The 20,083-nt window shown below is 32.9% G+C and overlaps 1 protein-coding gene across 1 annotated transcript in view; it reads left to right on the top strand.

Moving 5' to 3' along the window:
* PTPRQ (protein tyrosine phosphatase receptor type Q) overlaps positions 1 to 20,083 on the top strand; it is a 198,273-nt gene that overhangs the window by 51,899 nt on the left and 126,291 nt on the right. Inside the window, exons 18-24 of the mRNA XM_082742760.1 lie at positions 5,483 to 5,643; positions 6,352 to 6,497; positions 11,305 to 11,473; positions 12,906 to 13,196; positions 13,444 to 13,719; positions 14,088 to 14,239; positions 17,780 to 17,921. Of these exons, the coding sequence (XP_082598886.1) occupies positions 5,483 to 5,643; positions 6,352 to 6,497; positions 11,305 to 11,473; positions 12,906 to 13,196; positions 13,444 to 13,719; positions 14,088 to 14,239; positions 17,780 to 17,921 (1,337 nt within the window). The remainder of the gene's footprint in view (positions 1 to 5,482; positions 5,644 to 6,351; positions 6,498 to 11,304; positions 11,474 to 12,905; positions 13,197 to 13,443; positions 13,720 to 14,087; positions 14,240 to 17,779; positions 17,922 to 20,083) is intronic.

The raw sequence follows: 20,083 nt of genomic DNA, 5'->3' as shown, positions 1-20,083 counted from the left end.
TTAAATAAGCTTAAGCAAAAATAGGAATTTATTGACATATGGCTGAAAATCCAGGATATGCTAATTGGATGTAGGAGCTCAAATAATTTCATTAGATGTGGTTAACAGTAAGAAGCTTGTGGGGATAAGAGCAAAGTAACCCTATATCTTGAGTATAATGGTTCAGGAGGAAAGCAGGAGATGATGAAGCTAGAGAGGTGGGCAGCCCAGACACATGGATTTTTGAGGCTTGAATAAGGGTATACATATGTCTCTATCTGCCCATCTATCAGGAGAATATGAATCTCAATATTTTATGGGATTTAAAATTTTTATTTTAGCCATGGACCCAAAGATCACACTGCTAGAGAAAATACTCCAAGGACTTTCTAGTCCTTTTTTAATAAAATTCAAACTTCTCATTCTGGCCTAAGGGATATTTACTCTCAGGGAATGAAATCTTTCTCCTTCAGCCGAAGCACAATCCCTCCTCCTATCTTCCGGTCCTTAATTCCGTGTGTCTGCTCCAAGATCATAGTTTATAAATGGTTCCCTATCTTCAACTTCATTCTCTTTTTCTTTTAATCTTATAAGTGTGTCTTTTCTGCAAAGGCAAACAAACAAGACAAAACCAAACCAAATCAACCAGCTAACCAAATGATGACAGTAAGAATAATAGCAATGACAAGTAAATACCCTGCTTTTACTCAGACTCTCTCTGAAACACTATTAAGAGCTTTAGGATCATAGAATATGCACCCATTTTTGTCTTAATTAGTTTTGGGTTGTTTAATACATAATTGTGAGTCTATATGAACTCAGCTATGCAGGTAATTGTTCTAGACTAAAGCACAACATAGTCAAGCAGTTTCCTTATACTGGGAAAATTTGTGAAAATCACCTATTCATAGAAGAAGAGAGTATTTGACGGAGTCATATATGTGGATGTTTAAATTATTATTGGAAGTGTTATTTACTGAGTGAAATGGTTAATCTAGAATATATAACAGCAGATTATAGCTTTGAAAACATAGAAATGGGCAAAGATGGATATGCCATTAGATTAGATTACCCACATGGAACAAAATACCAAATGATGAAAGTTAGAATTAAGACCACGCCTTTCCAAAGGATCTCAGACCTTGTGTGGAAAACCATTCACGTCCATGCTTAGGGAAGTGGAATTTGTCTGAGTCTTCCCAGGCAGTTTTGGTACTCAGCGTTCCTCCACTGGTGATTCTTGCTTACCACGATCTTGATGTGGTAAAAGATGAGCAAAGAAAGTGCTAACCCAGACCAAAAGAATTGCTCTTATACTCTAGAATTTCCTTTATGCCCTAGAAGTCAAAATGTGCTCTGTTTTTTTGGAAAAAAAATCATAACTTAATGAGGAAATAACTTTGTTTTAAAGATTACATTAAGCCCATCCCAAGACATTTCTTGGTAATGTTGGTGTTACCGATGAGATAGAGAGCAAAACTGCGTCTTCTATTTATTCAGCCTGGTTTCAAGGTTATTCAAGTTATTTTGATATCTCAAATTCAAGAAAGCTTTTAAGATGTTCGAATAAGTTTCCAGAATTAAATCAGTAATATGAAAGCACTGAGTACTCCCCTCAAGTTTTTTCTCAATTTGAAAATTTACACTGACTAGGAGGTTTGCCTGCTGTTGAAAGTTACCTACTTCAGAGATTAAGTATTGTTGATATTTATATTCCTTCCTTTTCTACACAGTTTATCCTTTTGGATATGTAAGACTTAAACCTGTTTTGTCAGGGAGGCCTCTATTCTTTCTCTTCCATCCCTCTTCTACGCACAAACCTTACAAACTAACTTTCTAGTCAACAGTTTCCTGCATCTTTGGGAGTTATGCCTTATTCTCCTTTTCTAAATGTTACCATTAGATAAATTTTACAAATTTAACTTTTTTTTCACTGATTTAATTTTTTTGCTCATCAACTTTTCTTTGCTGTGAGCCACTGGTGGTTGGGATGGGGAAGGTGTTATACTTAAAGGGATCCCATTGTTATTAATGAATTGTTTTATAATTATTTACTGTTCTGTCTATTTTGAGAACAGGGGCTACATCTTACTCATATCTATTTTTAACATAGTTCCTGAATAAAGTAAATGTTCAATAAATTTTGTCAAATGTTTATTGCATGCATATCATTTCTAAATTCAGAGGGCCTGGGGAAGTATCTATCCTTTGTTTGGAGTACTAATTGGAAGTATTTCTAATTCTAATATATAGACTATATATATAGTCTAATATAATATATAGACTAATAATTAGTCTTTCTATTCTATATATTCTATATATATTAGACTATTCTATAGTCTAATATATAGACTAATCATTAGTCTTTCTAATGCTAATATATATTGTTTTCCATTTAAACCATTACAGTAAAACATAGGAAAGGAAATGTGTACAATATGCAAAAAAGAAGAAAGGACCACATACATATGAAAAGATATTCTATCTCACAAATGGTTAGGGATGTATAGATTAAATAGATTTTTTTTTTTTTTTGGTCAAACCTGTAGTAAGTAAAAAGATTAATATCCAAACTAGTGATAAGAGTTTGCCAAAAGGTGTGCTCTCACACGTTGTAGTTGTGGCTCTAAATTATAATCATTTATAATTTGGGACAGAAACAATTTTGGAACAGTAATCATTTAAAAAAAATCAAACCATTTGAATCAATGATTACACTCCTGGGAATTTAACCTACAGAAATTCAAGTGCCGTTATGAAAAGGCATTTGTGTAAGAATGATTGCTGCATCATGATTAGTAACTAAAAGAGAGAGAGAGAGAAAGCAACCTAAATGTTAGTTTTACAGAAGAATGGCTGAATAACTATGATACATCCAAATTAGGGAACTACAAAAAAAATAATGATATAGATTATTGTTATTGTTAATCACATAAATCATAATAAGCCAAAAATAATCAAGATATAGAAGAACACATACTTTTACAAGTGGAAATAAAAAACTCCAACGGAACACCTAACATTCCTGTTACAATATTTTCAAACTAGTAAGAACAAAACGGAGGTCTTTAAACCAAGCCAGTTAAAAGCCAAAAGATGATGGCAGTGTCCAGCCAGGGTTTCTCATGCACGGGATGGAGTGACCCATCTGAGCTGCAGGACGGCTCCGAGATTCCTCTTTGGAAGGCAGAGAGCTCCGGCGTCAGCCCAGAGGTTCATGGGTCTTTCTTCTCATCTGGCAACTGCTTTAGAGCAGGAGGGTGGAGTCAGTTCCTTGGAGACAGAGCACTTCCCTCCTATTTTACTTCCACGTTCTCAGTTATAGAGCAAACTCTTTATCTGTGTTCTGAATTTGGATCAGAATTTGGAATTTCAATTGAGTTTACTTATGCTCAGATATTTTTTTTTTACCTTAGTCATTAAAATATCAGCAACAATCCTAAATTCCAAATGAAAAACAAACAAGCCTGAAACAGCAAGATGTATCAGTATCTGAAAAATGTTATTAGTACTATTTTGTCTCAGGATAACCCAGAACAGATTTAGAAACTATGTTGGTATATGCTGAGGTGGATTATTGGTTTTGTTATTCAGATAATTCATAAAGACTATCTTCTTCCCGAAATATCTGGATATAGGAGACAAAATGTACTCTGACCTGCCTTTTCCAGGTAATTGCCTCCACTCTACATTATTTATGGAACATAATCAGGGTTTTTCTTATTGTAGGCATAGTCATCTGCAGTATTTTGTTGTGAAGATCAGGGCAAGAAGGTAGTGACGCAAGGCAGAGGATAACATTGAAAAATATGCTTGAAAAGGAATTTTTAAAATAGATAAAGTACAATTAGATTACTTTAGCTAATTCCATAGCTTTGGAGATCTGAATTGGATTAACCATACTGCAGTGTCTAATGACCTGTGACCAATGACAGGAGTATGGAATTGGGTAGAGTTTCTGTGTCAAGGCATTTCTCCGAGACTAACAGCCACAGCATTAAGTTCTAAGAGCCCCCTCCTGGGTCTCAGTGAAGTCCCGACTGTCTCTGAGAGAGACAGTCTGATGGAACTGTTTCAAATTGCTGAACAGCCTTGCTAATCCTGCCCGTCTCCAATCTCATACTCTGAATCCATATTTTTCTCACTATGGTAAGCTTTCCAACTACTTTTCAGATAACCACACTTAATATTTGGAGTGGATTGACACTTTTGTAATAGTAAAACCACGCCTGAAATGTCTGTCTTTGTGGATACCCTTCATTATTTTAATGGCAAAGAGAGAGCATTTTTACTCAGAGGAAATATCCATTTCCTTCTTGGGTGCTTTGTGATACTTTAGAGGAAAAATGAGATTACGTGAAAGATACGTACTTTTTCTGCGATATTGATCATATTCCCTTACATTCTTTCATAATTAATTTTCTTGCTTTTTAAAATCTAATTTTTTTAAAAAAGATTATTTATTTATTTGAGAGGCAGAGGTGGGGGGAAGCACAGAGGGAGAGGAGAATCCTCAAGACTCCCCACTGAGCACAGAGCCTGATGTGGGGCTCAATCCCAGAACCCTGAGATAATGACCTGAGCCAGAATAAAGAGCCAGATGCTAACTGACTGAGCCACCCAGCGCCCTTAAACTTCTTTTTTAAATGCTGTTTTCAGCACCCCTCTATACATGTTCATTCTTTAATTTAGATTCTAATCGATACTTAATTCAAAACTATAGAAACTCTATGAGCATGAAATAAGATAATTGTAGTATTTTATTACTTAGCAACATTTTGTTCTTTAGACTTTCTTTTCCCTCTTGTGATTTCAGTACTTACTTGGAGAGTTTTTAATCAACATTTATTTGTGTTTCCTTTTGTGGAGTGACATTTTAAATACTTCTAAGATTTTAATTTGATGAAAGACATGAGCTCTACCTTTTTCTTTTTTGTATGTTATACATACATTCTTTTTAGTATGTTTCCAGTGAGTACATAATTTATTATTAGAAATTAATAATTAAAGGTTAATTAATATAATGAATAAATGAAGGGTAACCCATAAGCTTGTTATTTTAGTTGATACTACCATTCAAATATTTACTATTTCTTTGAATTGGTCTAAGGTAAATATTACTTTTGTACGATACATATGAAAAGTGAATTTGACAAATAAAGAGTATAAATAAGATATTGTCAACACTTAAAAAGAACACATATTTGAACAACTAAAACATGGGTATGAAAAGGAGTAGTGTAGTTATTTGGACCACATAGTATTCCTATAGATCTATTGAAATCAGCCCAAGCAAATTCATGTATGAATATCTTATTAACACTTGATTAAATTACTGGATATACTTGAAAACAAAAGAGTTATTTATTGAATTATTCTGAATTTCACTCTTCAGCCTTTCAGAATAAGTGACATTTTTATCCTGTTTTAATGTGCTTATGCTCAAAATGTTTGTGTAATGTTTAATAGTCAACTATACAGATAATTTCTTTTTTTCTCTCAGGAATAGATCATCATTTAAAGCTATTAATGTAACTGAAACATCATTAGAGTTCTCAGATTTGGACTATGATATTGAATATAGTGCTTATGTAACAGCTAGCACCAGGTTTGGTGATGGGAAAATGAGAAGCAGTATCATTAACTTTCGAACACCTGAGGGAGGTGAGTTCTTTTGGATGTAGGCCAAGTAAAAGAATATCCTACTTAGAAAAAATAAGTAGTAAATATCAAAATGTATTATTAAACCCAACATCTGTCATCATTTTGGAGGCAAAATTGCATCATTTCCCAGCTCTGTGATGTTGGGAAAATTAATCTCTCTGTGCCTCAGTTTCCTATCTATATTAATGGAAACAATGTATGTCTAATTTACAGGCTCCTTATGAGGCTTAAATGAGTTTATATTTGCAAATGCACCCAGTACAGAACTTGACAATTAGTAAGCTTTTTACATATTTGTTAAATGAAACACAGTGCATGAAGTGAAATGAAACAAAATGCACGAAGTCAGCTTTTTACCTTTGTTCTCTGTTTCCAGATTCTAAGTTAAATTAGAATTTCATATTATGTGCTTTATATTGGAGACTTGTTATGATGTTGTTTTCAAATACAGGGCAATGGGCATGTTTTAGAGCTGAGATAGTGTTTTATGAGTAAAAAAATCTAATAGTCCTCTGCTTGGGTATTGCTAAGATATAGTGTGAAAGCCTATGGATTTCAATTTCATTTCTGACTTCTAATTAGGTATTATTCTTTATTTAATTTTTTATGAAAAACGATGGTCATTACTTATCAAAGACAGGTATTTAGATTTCAAAACATTATTTGAAACCACAAGTACAGTCTTCTGTTCAAAATTGTATTTTGTAGCACCAAGTGATCCTCCCAAAGATGTTCATTATGTAAATCTCAGTTCTTCATCAATAATGCTCTTTTGGATGCCTCCTTCAAAACCTAATGGGATTATACAATATTATTCAGTTTATTACAGAAATACTACAGGTACTTTTGTGCAGGTAAGACCTGAGTTTTCTCCTACTTCTTTATTTATATCCTTCAGTTTTGTTGATGATGATAAAGACTTGGCATGGTAGAAAAATCATTTTTCTTACACTGATAATTATGCATAGACATTTTGTAAAACTCCCACTGACGTTAAGAAAATATGGTGGAAAAAATGTCAGATACATTTTAATCTAGCTATGCATGCTCACACATTTCAAATGTATTGCTAACAGTGAAGCGACCACCTATTTAAAATTCTGTGTATAAATACGGCCCTTAATTCTACTTCTCCAAGAAGTGTTCTCTAAAGAGTTGATGGTTTAATTTACCCTCACTTATTTCTTAGCTAAATTTTCCCCTTTTGTTTGTATACAGTGAAAGTTTGGATATGTTTGGGTATTTTTCCTCAATTTAAAAAATTTTCACTACTAGCAGAAGGGGTTGTTGTTGTTGTTACTTAGTATTAGATGTAATAAAACTACTAGTAATGTGGTTATTTAACTTGATATTAACCCTCTGCAGGGTTTTAGGATCGCATAGTTTTCTGATGTGAATGATGGTTATGAAGATAGCTAAAATGCATTTCATTTAGAGAAATGTTTTCAATTTACTCAACAGAAATCCTCTATTTATCCAAACTAAATATTTTATAGACCTCTAATATATGAAAAGGATGAAACTGGAATGGTTGTGATTGAATCAGAAATAGGGTTGGAATATAATTTGGGAAAAAAAAACAATTTCAAAGAAATACTACAATTTACAATCTCGGGAAACAAAGCAGGATTTATTGTATTATTTGCTTTAGTTTAGACTGATCAGTAGAGTCAGACCAGAATTTTACTAGCTGTCTCAGGACTAACCCAGCAATGAAGAGGAGAAATCCAAGATTGGTTTGGTTTTGATAATCTGCTCAAAACCCTCTAAGGGTAGGGGTTGAATAAGTGTGACTACTTAAAACTTTATGCCAAAAGGAAAATGACTTTATACAAGACATGAAGATATAGATATATATGTAGCTATAGATGTAGACTTTTTAAACAAATACCTTAAGAGAAGCAGAAGAAAGGAGGATGCTTTTTTCCCTTCTATGTGTATTAAGCAGTTTTTGCTATTCCTTTTTGTTCTACTCTATTTGGAGAAAAGAAATGAGATTAATGTGCAATTTATTATTTTTATACAATTGTTTTATAAATTTAACGATGTGTCATTATGTCATAGAGACCATTCAAAATGCAGATTTTTCTTCTTTCATCCACTCAACAAAAATATTGCAAACTGGTATCAGTAGTTCTAAACCTTAGCAAAGGTTTTGCCTCTGCACAATTTACTTTATGACCTATGTACAAAATTCTATCTTGGTTCTCTTTGTCCACATCTAAATAATGAAGTGTAAACATCTAACTATGGTTTCAATATGATCTTATGAACCTATTTATTTAAACCTGGGTATATGATACCATCCTGTTTACAATTCATCTATCTTAGAAAATGTAATATTTTATTAAATAATCTTAAGAATGCTTTTAAGTGTGACAGCTGCAAGAGGGCACAGGCTAATGATGTGAAAACATTTCTCATATTGCTTAAAGTTCATCTCTGCTTTAATTTGTGCCTCCAGTTAGTGTTAAATACAGCATCTTCACTTCCTAATTTTCTATTTTGTATTGGCAGAATAGAAGAAATCCTCAAAATAAAATTCATGTAGCAGAATAAGTATAACGCTTTTGTCTTCCTCCTTCTCTTTCCCACAGAACTTTGTAGAATACTTCATGGCGGGCCCATCATATTCTGCTTTTCATTCCTGGTATCTGCTTACTTGTCTCAGCTCCTATGCCATAGCAAATAACTTGAAGAAAAGGGTCATGTGACACTTATCATTCCAACCTCCAAAGTCCCCTGGTACTCTATCACACATAGGTTTAATGCTCAGTAAATATTTTTAGTTGAAAGAACACAAAATTATTATTATAGATCAACCTTATTTTTGGCACTTAGTTATGGAGCATTTGAGTTTGTGGTGAAGTGATTTTTCCTTCTTCTTACCTTGGGGAATTTAATCTCTTGTGTTTTAATCTCATGTGTTTTTCCCTCAATTGCTGCACATTGTGTTTAGTAGAACGTATTAACGCTTCCACATTTTCCCTTTGACCCACTTATGTCATATCTCCTCCCTGTGCCTGACATAGTGTCCTGTTGTACTAACGGGAATGCTAAATAAATACTGTACTGGTGGATTAATCAAATTTGAATGCTTTCACTATATAACTTCTGGCTGCATTTATATATACAAAGTAGCAAGTCTTAATTCAATAATTTAAGCTGAAAGACAGTTTTTTCCAAAAACCTAATAAAATGACTGAAATAATCATCTGGATAACTGATCTACTTCCAAATTTATTACATGTTTATGCATGTTATATTCATCACGAATGAGTTCTGGGTGATTCAAAATCATTCATGTCTGAATAGTCAATAGGTAAATTATTCTGATAGGTAATCAGAATAAATTCCATAACAAAGAAAAATTAAAAATTATACTCAAAAGCTATATTAATATATTTTTTCATTACCGAATCATGACTTATTTATTTTATAACTGGAGTCTGTACCTTTTGATCATTTTTACCCATTTTGCGCACCTCCTCCCACTCTGTACCTCTGGCAACCACCAATCTGTTCTCTGTATCTGTGAGTGCAGGATTTTGGTTTTTTGTTTGTTTTAGTTTCCTCATATGAATGGGATCATATGGTATTTGTCTTTCTCTGTCGGACACATTTCATTCAGCAGCATGCCTTCAAGGTTCATCCTTGCTGTTGCAAATGGCAAGATTTCCTTCTTTTTTTTTTTTTTAAAGATTTTATTTATTTATTTGACAGAGAGAGATCACAGTAGGAGAGAGGAAGGGAAGAGATCACAGAGAGAGAGGAAGGGAAGCAGGCCCCCTGCCGAGCAGAGAGCCCGATGTGGGACTCGATCCCAGGACCCTGAGATCATGATTTGAGCCGAAGGCAGCGGCTTAACCCACTGAGCCACCCAGGCGCCCCAAGATTTCCTTCTTTTTAAATGACTAATTATATTCATATTTTTAAAAGATACTTCATGTAACCCAGTTATTCCATGTGTAAGATAGATATGTTGAAAGATATTGACGTTTACAGATCATATTTTGTGTGACATTGTTATGTTGTTTTAACTTGCCTGTTTCTGGATAAGCAACCACAAAATTGAGGTAGATCTTTTATTACACTCATTCCTCCCTCCACCAAATATTGGCAAAAAAAACCACAAAACTTTGCTGAATTTAATTTTTTGATACATTATAGAACCATCCTAACTATAAACTTTAGTCAAATGGACTACCCTAAGTTTTTCATTTATATTTATTTATTTATTTGAGAGAGAGAGAGAATGCACACATGGGTGCATGAGAGCAGGGGAGGGGCTGTGGAAGAGGGAGGGAGAGATACTGTCAAACAGACTCCTGGCTGAGGGCAGAGCCCAACATGGGGTCTCATCCCAGGACCCTGAGATCATGATCCCAGCCAAAATCAAGAGTCAGTGTGTAGGGCACCTGGGTGGCTCAGTCAGTTAAGCATCTGCCTTCAGCTCATGATCCCAGGGTCCTGGAATTAAGCCCCACCTCAGGCTCCCTGCTAGGCAGGAAGTCGGCCTCTTCTTCCCCCTCTGCCTCTCTCTCACCCACTCTGTATCAAATAAACAAATAAAATCTTAAAAAAAAAATAAAAAGAGTAAGATGCTTAACCAACTGAGCCACCCAGATTACCCTGTTTTTTCATTTAAATCAACTATTTATCATTTAGTGTGGTTTTAATTGTATACCAGATATTGTTTTATATGCTTCCATATCATCTAATCCTCAAAATCTCTCTGTGAGGTAGAAATAATTATTCCTATTTTATAGTTGAGGAAGGAGAAGTTATGAGTTGAGTTGATTTATTGAGGGCTACTCTGCTAGAATTGAATTAAGTCTATAGGATGTTCAAAGCTTTGTCGGGATTGGAATGACTAAGCTTTCTTTGTGTAGATGCACATTATTATTAAGACTTAGTCATACTAATTACCTACATAATTTTTTAAGTCTATTTTTCTTTATTTTAGAATTGGTTTTCTTTAACTATGTGTTTTGTGTTTAAATATGTTCAAAAAGGAAATGATTGCATAAATAAGTTCCCTAATTTCCCTAATCATCGAAAATGCCTTAGGACAAATATAACTAGGAGTCAGGAAAAAGATTTTTAAAATTGCTCTCACTCTGCATAGAAGAAAGAAAATCCATCTGACTTCCTATCTCTCTGCATGATTATTAAAAAAAAAAAAAAAAGCCCATTAAGGATGAATAATAACAATTTGAGAGAAAGAGGTGAATATTTTCATAATTTCTTTATCATTAACAGGATGAAAAAAACAAAAGTTTTTATAGGATACTTAAACTTGTTCAAAAATATATGGTCAGTGTTTTGAAAAATACTTGAATGTTTTATAAAGAAGACAGAACACTGAGAGTACAGTTGTAGCATTTTCAGTTGGCCAGTGAATATTCACCATAAGCTGGAAGTTTCTCCTCTTAGCTATTCTGTATGTTGATTTTAGGATAAAAGCTACTACCATCCATTCCTCTTTTAGCACAACATATTTCCAGTTTAATTATTGCACTAAAACTTTCTATGTTGATTTTTCTCAAAAATTGACATATTAAAATAAGACAACCAATTCATGGATAATAATTATTCTGAAATGTTTATGTATGCTAAAACTATATCCTGAACAATTAAAATGATATGTTTATTTTTCAGAATTTTACACTCCATGAAGTCACCAATGACTTTGACAATATGACCGTATCTGCAATAATAGATAAACTGGCAATATTCAGCTACTATACATTTTGGGTCACAGCAAGTACTTCAGTTGGAAATGGGAATAAAAGCAGTGACATAGTTCAAGTATACACAGATCAAGACAGTATGTAAACCAAAAGCATTTATTAACCTTTAATAGGATTAATTTAAAACTTTATTTCAGAACCTTTTTTTCTGTTGCATGCATTGCTAGCAAAATCTGTAATTTATTTAGGCACATTTAATTAGTTATTATAGAAGTTCGAAATGCATTTAATGCAACTATAAAACTATTAGAATAACAGCTTTCTCTGTTCATGAAAACTACTACCATTCATGAAGACTCTGTCACTTTTATTCCTTCAGAAGATGTCACAGCCGTCCAAGTTATAAGCATGAAAAATGCTGTTGCATCCAGGGATGGATTTTCCAATACTTAATATACTTGTCCCTTTGCTTTTAGGAGCTACTTTTATTTATTTATTTATTTTTTTAATCTAGCAACTTCCATTTCAGCCTTTGAATCCACATAGGACTCTATACAGCTTCTTCCTGTAATTTTGACTCAGATACCTGGAATGTCTTTACTTTTTTTTAACCCCAGAATTTTCTTGTATGGAGCTATAGCAGTATCCTGTTTGTGCTGAGTGTTCAGAAAACTGTGATGATTGAAGCACTTGATGTTTTTCAGGTTTCAGCTTCAAGAATACAATGACACAAAAATCGTTGCCTATTTCTTCTTGTTTCTGGTGTCCACTTATTTCTTAAGACTAGTCTCCTACTGAGAAATGGTATTGACCTAAAATTCTGCGGAGAGTAAGATTCTGTGTTTATTGTCTTAAGATTGTAAACCAACAGATGCGATACATATGAGGGAATGCCTTCCTTGTTAGAGCACTCTTTTAAATAGTTTACACAGTGAGTGACAGAATAAGTTATGAAAAAGTATGTGAAAATATGTGCTTGCAGAGTCTTTAGCAAACTGTTTTAGTGCAGTATGTGGTCAATATCATTTCAGACATTCTTTAAATGCAGATCTCTCCCTGTATTTTCACCAACCCATAAATTTTATCAGTGGCCATTATAGCACCGGGAATAATAAACACTTACTGTGCACTGTTGTGGATGAGAAGTCCTAGATGTGATATATGTACGATAAAGATAATCTTTAGAAGAAAGAAAATAAAAAATTTTTAAATAATTTAGATAATACAAATTATCAAATATTTAAATATCGGTGTATATATACACAGTTGTACATGTATAATACATGGATAACCTCCATGTTATAGGAAAGAAAAGACAAGAGAGTATTATATAAAGCAATTCTCTCCCATATTAAAGATGACAGGGTTTATATTTTGAATCATTTTTAATATAATTATTTTGTAGTGATATTTTATAGTAGGTGGTATTTACTACATCTGCATTTAAATGATGTAAGAGCTGATGGTATAAAAAATGCCACTGCAACAATTACCCTCAGTTTGTGAATTTACTTAGATTTCATTTAGGGTGACTGATAATTCTTATATTTTGTACGTTACCTACCATAGTACCTGAAGGGTTTGTTGGAAACCTAACTTACGAGTCCATTTCGTCAACTGCAATAAATGTAAGCTGGAGCCCGCCGTCTCAACCAAATGGTCTAGTCTTCTACTATGTTTCTCTGAGCTTACAGCAGACTCCTCGCCACGTGAGACCACTTCTCGTTACCTATGAAAGAAGCATGTATTTTGATAATCTGGAAAAATATACTGATTATATATTAAAAATCACCCCATCAACAGAAAAGGGATTCTCTGATACCTATACTGCCCAGCTACACATCAAAACTGAAGAAGATGGTAGGCTGGACCCTTTTATTGCCTATAAGCTGATTTCTAATTTATAGGGGCTTTCTGATAGAAAACATCATTCTTATATAGAATCTGTTTGTTCTCAAATAATTAGTCTTTCCATAAACATAACAAACTCTATTTTAAAATTAAAATAATTATCTGCTAATAAAATTAAGTCCCATTACTATTAAGCCTCTTCTTTTTAATGCTAATTCACTTTTGCTTTATTTAATATTCTTTTTTTCTTTTATAGTCCCAGAAACTTCACCAATAATCAACACTTTTAAAAACCTTTCCTCTACCTCAGTTCTCTTATCATGGGATCCCCCATTAAAGCCAAATGGTGCAATAATAAGTTATGATTTAACTTTACAAGGACCAAATGAAAATTATTCTTTTATTACTTCTGATAACTATCTAATATTGGAAGAGCTTTCACCATTTACATTATATAGTTTTTTTGCTGCTGCAAGAACTATGAAAGGACTTGGTCCTTCCAGTACTCTTTTCTTTTACACAGACGAGTCAGGTAAGCCGGAATCCATACCTATTCAAATGATTTCACTGTTGCAGCCTTGCTCTCTCTTTAAGGAACAGCATGGAAATTGAAAGGATGTTCAGTTACCTATTTGTAACAAGCTTACAACTATTCATCTACTTTGCTGAACATTTTTCTTTTCCTTAGTTCAAGCTTCAGAATGAAGTGTTTGTTTAAAACTACTTTGGAACTACTGAGTTCCAAGTGTAAAAATGTAATTACTGCTGCTATTTATTTCTGAGATTGAAATACCATCATTTTAGAAATCTTAACTAGTGTTTTTAGGAAGCTAGAGTCACAATTATATTTTTATGCAAAAAATGTTATGAATATAAGTTTTATAATGTGTTTTCCTGCAGTGCCTTTAGCACCTCCTCAAAATTTGACTTTAATCAACTATACTTCAGACTTTGTATGGCTGAAATGGAACCCAAGTCCTGTTCCAGGCGGTATTGTTAAAATATATAGTTTAAAAATTCATGAACATGAAACTGATACTATATTTTATAAGGTAGGTTGATTATAACAGTGTATGTTAATTTCAACAATTCAAAAATTGAATTAAAATCTTTTGACATGCAGGGGAAAACAGATTGTTTTAAATTAAACAAGGATCATCTTTTTAAATGTTTTTTTTTTTTCCTGCAATTTAGGGGTGTTTGTGGAAAACACGAGAGAACATTTGTCAGATATGGAAGCTGAATACTTTGTAGAGCAATTTACTTAGCACTTACAACTTCTAGATATTAATAAGTTAAGAAATAATTGCATTGTATTGTTAATGCTGGAAAGTATATAGTAAATTTTTTCAGACTATTTAAAACCTGTTGTTATCTTAAATGCAATATATTTCTATTTATTGTCAAGATAGATAAATAGTGATGTTTTTAACCTTTCAGAAAAGTATTTATACTGGAATCTGGTAATCTTCCCTGATAGAATATAATCCCACACTAATTGGTCTTTTAAGCTATACCATTATTCTTTTCAAAACTAATTCATTTGTAACACTAAATACCCTTTCCCTCCTCCATTTTTAGGTTCCAGAATCAATGAAAAATACCCAAAGAACTGATATTATAAAGGATCTCATATATACTAGCATTTAATTGCCAAAATCTGGTATATGACTGGCTTTTGTTTTTAAAAATGTTTTTATTTTTTATTTTTTCCAAAGGCAGATGAAGTACTGGGATGCTCTTACTTAGTTACAGCAAGAAGCGTGAAAAAACTCTGCAGTAAACATTGTCCCCAATATTATATGCATTACAATTTATTGTTGATGGTAAATCATTTTTATGGCATATGTAACTTACTAGTAAAAAGCAAAAGGAGTGGTTAAGGTGATGTCTTAAGGAACAATGACTTTCTTTCTGGAAATCAAGATATTAATTTAAAATCTGATTGGCTGAGTAGAATTTGAATTATAATACTCCATAAATGTGGACTCATTCCCCAAAGCGTGAAATTCTATTAATGATGCTAAGTCTCTAGCCCTCTAATATCTATGTCTGATCTAATCTTAACATATTCCCATTTTTTGTTTGTTTTATCTGTAATGGTCACTGGGCAATCATTTTCTTACTGCAATCACATTTGGGACTTAATGTGCTACATTATAGCAGTTGCTTAATCTCTCAGTTTCTTCAAATGTAAAATAGGAATTATAAGGATGCATACATTAAAGAATGAGGATTATAAAGGGAGACTCTATATCAAGCATTTAGAATAATCTTTAACACTTGACAAATGTATTAGCTGTTGTTGTTATCATACATATTTCAAAAAAAGATTTTAAAAATCCATCCGGCATTGTCATAGTACTAAGCATGAAAGACAGTACACCCCTACCTGAGTATGAGAAGTTATAGTCTAAGCTTTTAAACCTCTTCATTTTTCAGTAGAAACGCTACCATTAAAATTTCACTAGTAGCAAACATATTACCTTTATACCATAAGTATTAAATGTGCCACTTTAAATTGAGGGAATAGTTTTTCTTTAAAATGTACTACTTTTATTTATTGCTATTTACATCCATTTTTCTCTTCTGTCAATTTTCATAGTCTTTTTTTTTTAATATTTATTTTATTTTTTTTTTATTTTTTTTTTAAGATTTTATTTTTTTATTTGACAGAGAGAGATTACAAATAGGCAGAGAGGCAAGCAGAGAGAGAGAGGAGGAAGCAGGCTCCCTGTGGAGCAGAGAGCCTGATGCGGGACTCGATCCCAGGACCCTGAGATCATGACCTGAGCCGAAGGCAGTGGCTTAACCCACTGAGCCACCCAGGCGCCCCTTTAATATTTATTTTAGAGAGAGAGTTTGCTTGTGAGAATGGGAAGAGACAGAGAGGGGGAAAGAAGCAGACTCCCTGCTGATGTTGGAGCCTGAGGCAGCTGAATCTTAGGACCCTGAGATAGTAATCAGAGCAAAAACCAAGAGTCAGGCACTTAATCAACTGAGACACGCAGGCACCCCTTCATAGTCTTATTTTAAGTTCCTTTACATGTACTTCATGCCGCCTTTTTTCCTTTCCAAGCGATTTACCCTATTTCCCTTTCTATGTTTTCCTCTGCCTCTCTCCTATTGGTTTATATTTTTTTCCTTTTTTATCCGTTCAAATTACATGTGGGATTGTGGAGGCAGAATAGTTCCCGAACCATCCCCAAATATTCCCACCATCACAGTCAGTCCGGTGTGGTCCGCATGGAGACCAATTAATCCAGGCCTGCTGGTAACTTGGATCATTCGCACATCTGATGAAAGGAAATTGTTCAGTAAAAAAGTTCTGTTACAATTTTGGAAATATTCCTCCCTCAATTCTCCTTCTTACAACTTCTCTTATGTAAATCTAGTAACTATCCAGTAAGCTGCTCACCTTTTTTTTTTTATTATAACCTCAAATTCTGTCATTTTTCTGGGTACGAGCCCCTCCTTATGCAAATCGAAATTTATTTACCTGAGCTGTGTTTAATTTCTTCTCAATAAATTGTTGATAGCTTTCTTTGTTCAACATAAAAATTCCTTGATACAGGAACCATGTATTTCTTATATTTGTATCTTTATAATCTCCTGGTTATCTAACAGTATACTTTATAAATAGTAAGTGTGAAAGAATGAGAGGAAATAATATAATACAATGTGTTCCTAAAATATGTGAATGACTTGGCATATTAATTTAAAATATGATTTAATTTAAAATGTGATTAAACTGTAAGTACCTTGCAAGGTAGTATTCTTGCTAAATTTCTGTTACTGAAATGTTTAATAAGTCAAAGTGGTTTCTATTTGGGTCAGATATAATGCAGCATTTTAAAAATTATACCATCATAGGAGATTGTCTTCCCTTTCCATAAACATAACAAATTAGTCTTAACTGATCTCTCAGTTTTGACAATTATCTTTGAATGAAGACTTTACACTTAATGATAAATTTTTATATGAGAATGCAAATCCTTCCTTGAGCAGTTGTGATAACTGTTTTGTTTCTTTTTTCATTTTCCTAACAGATTGGGTAAAATTAGAAATTTAGGAATTATCTGAGTAAACTCCTTATTTAAGATTCATGAGAGTAGATATTTTGTTTAATTAATTATTGTATTTCTAATACCTAGTAGGAAGTAGCTGATGAATAAATTAATTTACATAGTATATTACTGGGTTTAAAAAAAATGACTCTAGATGAATTCAAGAAAAATCGAATATTGCTGACCACCCATAATTTGATTTAAGTTGGAGACTTTGATTTTTGCAAATTTAAAGGAAGTAATCAGTATATTAATCTAAGCAAGTGTTAAGGAGACAAAATACTCTAGCATTAAAAAAATTTAAACTATAGCCATTATGACAGTCTTTAGAGCTGAGAGGGTGCCTAGTTTATCCTATTATCATAATATGATCCCACCCTGTGGCACAAAAAATGTTTACTCTTTCACTGAAAATACCCATACTTATTAAACATAGATGGCATAACTTTCATGTAACAAAACTTTTCTTCCAGTTACAAATTTTTGGTAATGTTTTGTGACAAAGAATTATTTCCTGCTTTCCAGAATATTTCAGGTGTTCAAACTGAAACGCAACTTTTTGGACTGGAACCAGTCAGCACCTATTCTGTCAGTGTATCTGCATTTACGAAGGTTGGAAATGGTAATCAGTTTAGTAATGTAGTAAAATTCACAACTCAAGAATCAGGTAAGACACAGGTTTTTGATCCTAAGATGTTTTACTCTGCATTTAACACTTTTCTCTTTTTTTTGGTTTATGTGATAAAGTATCATCATTTAATAGTGCATTCAAAGGGAAGTTGAATTTCAGGACTTTAACAGTAGGCTATCTTGTGTGCCTTCCAATCTATACATATGTGATTTTTCCTTTTGAATGGAGGTAATTGAAAGAAGGAAATAGTTTAGGAACAAAGTAGGTTTCTAGGTATCTGTGAAAATTACCTAATTCTTTTTTTATATAAAGTTTTTATTTAAATCCATTAGCTAACATGCAGGGTAATATTAGATTCAGGTATACAATATAGTGATTCAATAGTTCCATACAACACCAGGTACTCATAACAAGTGCCCTCCTTAATCCCTATCACCTGTTTTACCCAACACCACCCACCTCTCCTCTGGTGACCAACAGTTCTCTATAGTTAAAAGTCTATTCCTTGGTTTCCCTCTCTCTCCCTTTTTTATTTCCCTTTGCTTGTTTGTTTTGTTTCTTAAATTCTTAGTATCAACTGAGACAGCTGGGGTTGTGGAGGAGGGAAGAGAAACCAACCAGTAGTCACTTTTAACAGATTGGTTTATATTTCCATGAAGCGATACCAGTGGTTTTTTTTTTTTAAGATAATGTATTGTGACATGTGAAGACCACTGGTCATTATGTAAGCTTCTATTTTCCAATTGTCCATCTGTAACAAGTGGAGGGAATTATGAAGACTATGAAATACCACCAGTCTAATTAAACAATGTACCTACATGTCACATGCATGCCAAAGCTCACCTTTGCTTGTGTACTGGATAGTTTGCGTTTATGATCTATTTCATGGGTGACTTAGAAATGCACTTTCCTTCTCTCAACAGGACCATATATATAAAAGCTCCTCTGCCTCACTTTTTTCATCAGTGATTATTGAATGAGCACAAGATATTACTCTAGTTGTTTTTACTCTGTACCTTTAGATGTACTTCCTCTCACTTTAGTGAATCTCTAACTTGAAACTCGGGACCACTCACTGATAAGTTAGTCATTTTTGCATTGATTTATGAATATCTGAGACTTTTTTTCCAGAGAATTCCCATAAAACAGGCTAAGACAAAAATATATACCATGGATAAAAGTGCATGCTTTGAAGTCAGTGTCTGGATTTGAATCCAAGCTTGCATAGCTATATAACCTTGCAAAGGTCCATGAGTCCTCTGAGCCTCTAATGTTCCTAACTGAAAAGAAATACGTGTAAGCAGTAGCCACCTCTAAGGTTGTGGTGGAAAATATTTTAAAAGATCCACATAAAGTCCTTATTAGAGTTTTGGGCACACATTTAGTGGCCAAAAAAAATATTACTCTTGCCCCATTCTCATGTTACAGATGAAGAAACCATGATTCAGACAGTTTAGATAAAAAGATCTGAAAAATTAGTGAAGAAACTGAATTAGAACATCAGCTTCTGACCACTAGTGAAGCGTGGACATGACTGTAGGAAATGGTTATATTATAAATGATAATTTACATATTCTATACAAATGTTAAACCTATAAAGAAGAAAAACATTTTAATGATTTATACATGTATCAGTTTAGTAAAAATCAATGCTAATCTTTTAGATAGTAATCCAGTAAATGCTTTCATCAATAAAATAAAATTATTGCATAAAATTCTATGCCTTGATTGGTTAAGTAAAAAAGATTTTCAACTTTAAGGGTTAAATATTGCTGGTTAATTATTTTTTGGTTTACAGAGTCAGTGAAATAGATATTCACAAAATCTGGATTTGTAAATTAAACTTAAGCAAAGTGTCAACTGAATTTATTTTGTGAAAATATTATATATTTTTGAAAATAAGGAAGCAAATAATTAATAATATTTAATTGCCAGAACTCTGGATCAGCTGAGAAATTGTCTTTTCTTTAATTTTAAATGCCACATATCCTTTAGTGCAGATGCCTTTATCTTACAGAGGAAGAAAATTTGTAAAGATAAATTTAGGTCAGAGGAGAAAATGAAAGAGTACTTGAGTACTCTTTAAATAATGATGCCTTGACCTTTACCCCTCGGGCAAATAATACATTATATGATAGTAAATATAATTTAAAAAAAATAAAAATAATTCAAAAAAATAAATAATGATACTTTTCATA

Source organism: Mustela nivalis, assembly GCF_964662115.1.
Source record: "Mustela nivalis genome assembly, chromosome: 7".
Classification (NCBI taxonomy): domain Eukaryota; kingdom Metazoa; phylum Chordata; class Mammalia; order Carnivora; family Mustelidae; genus Mustela; species Mustela nivalis.
The sequence above is the reverse complement of the archived record's forward strand: the minus strand, read 5'-3'. Positions and strand labels throughout refer to the sequence as shown.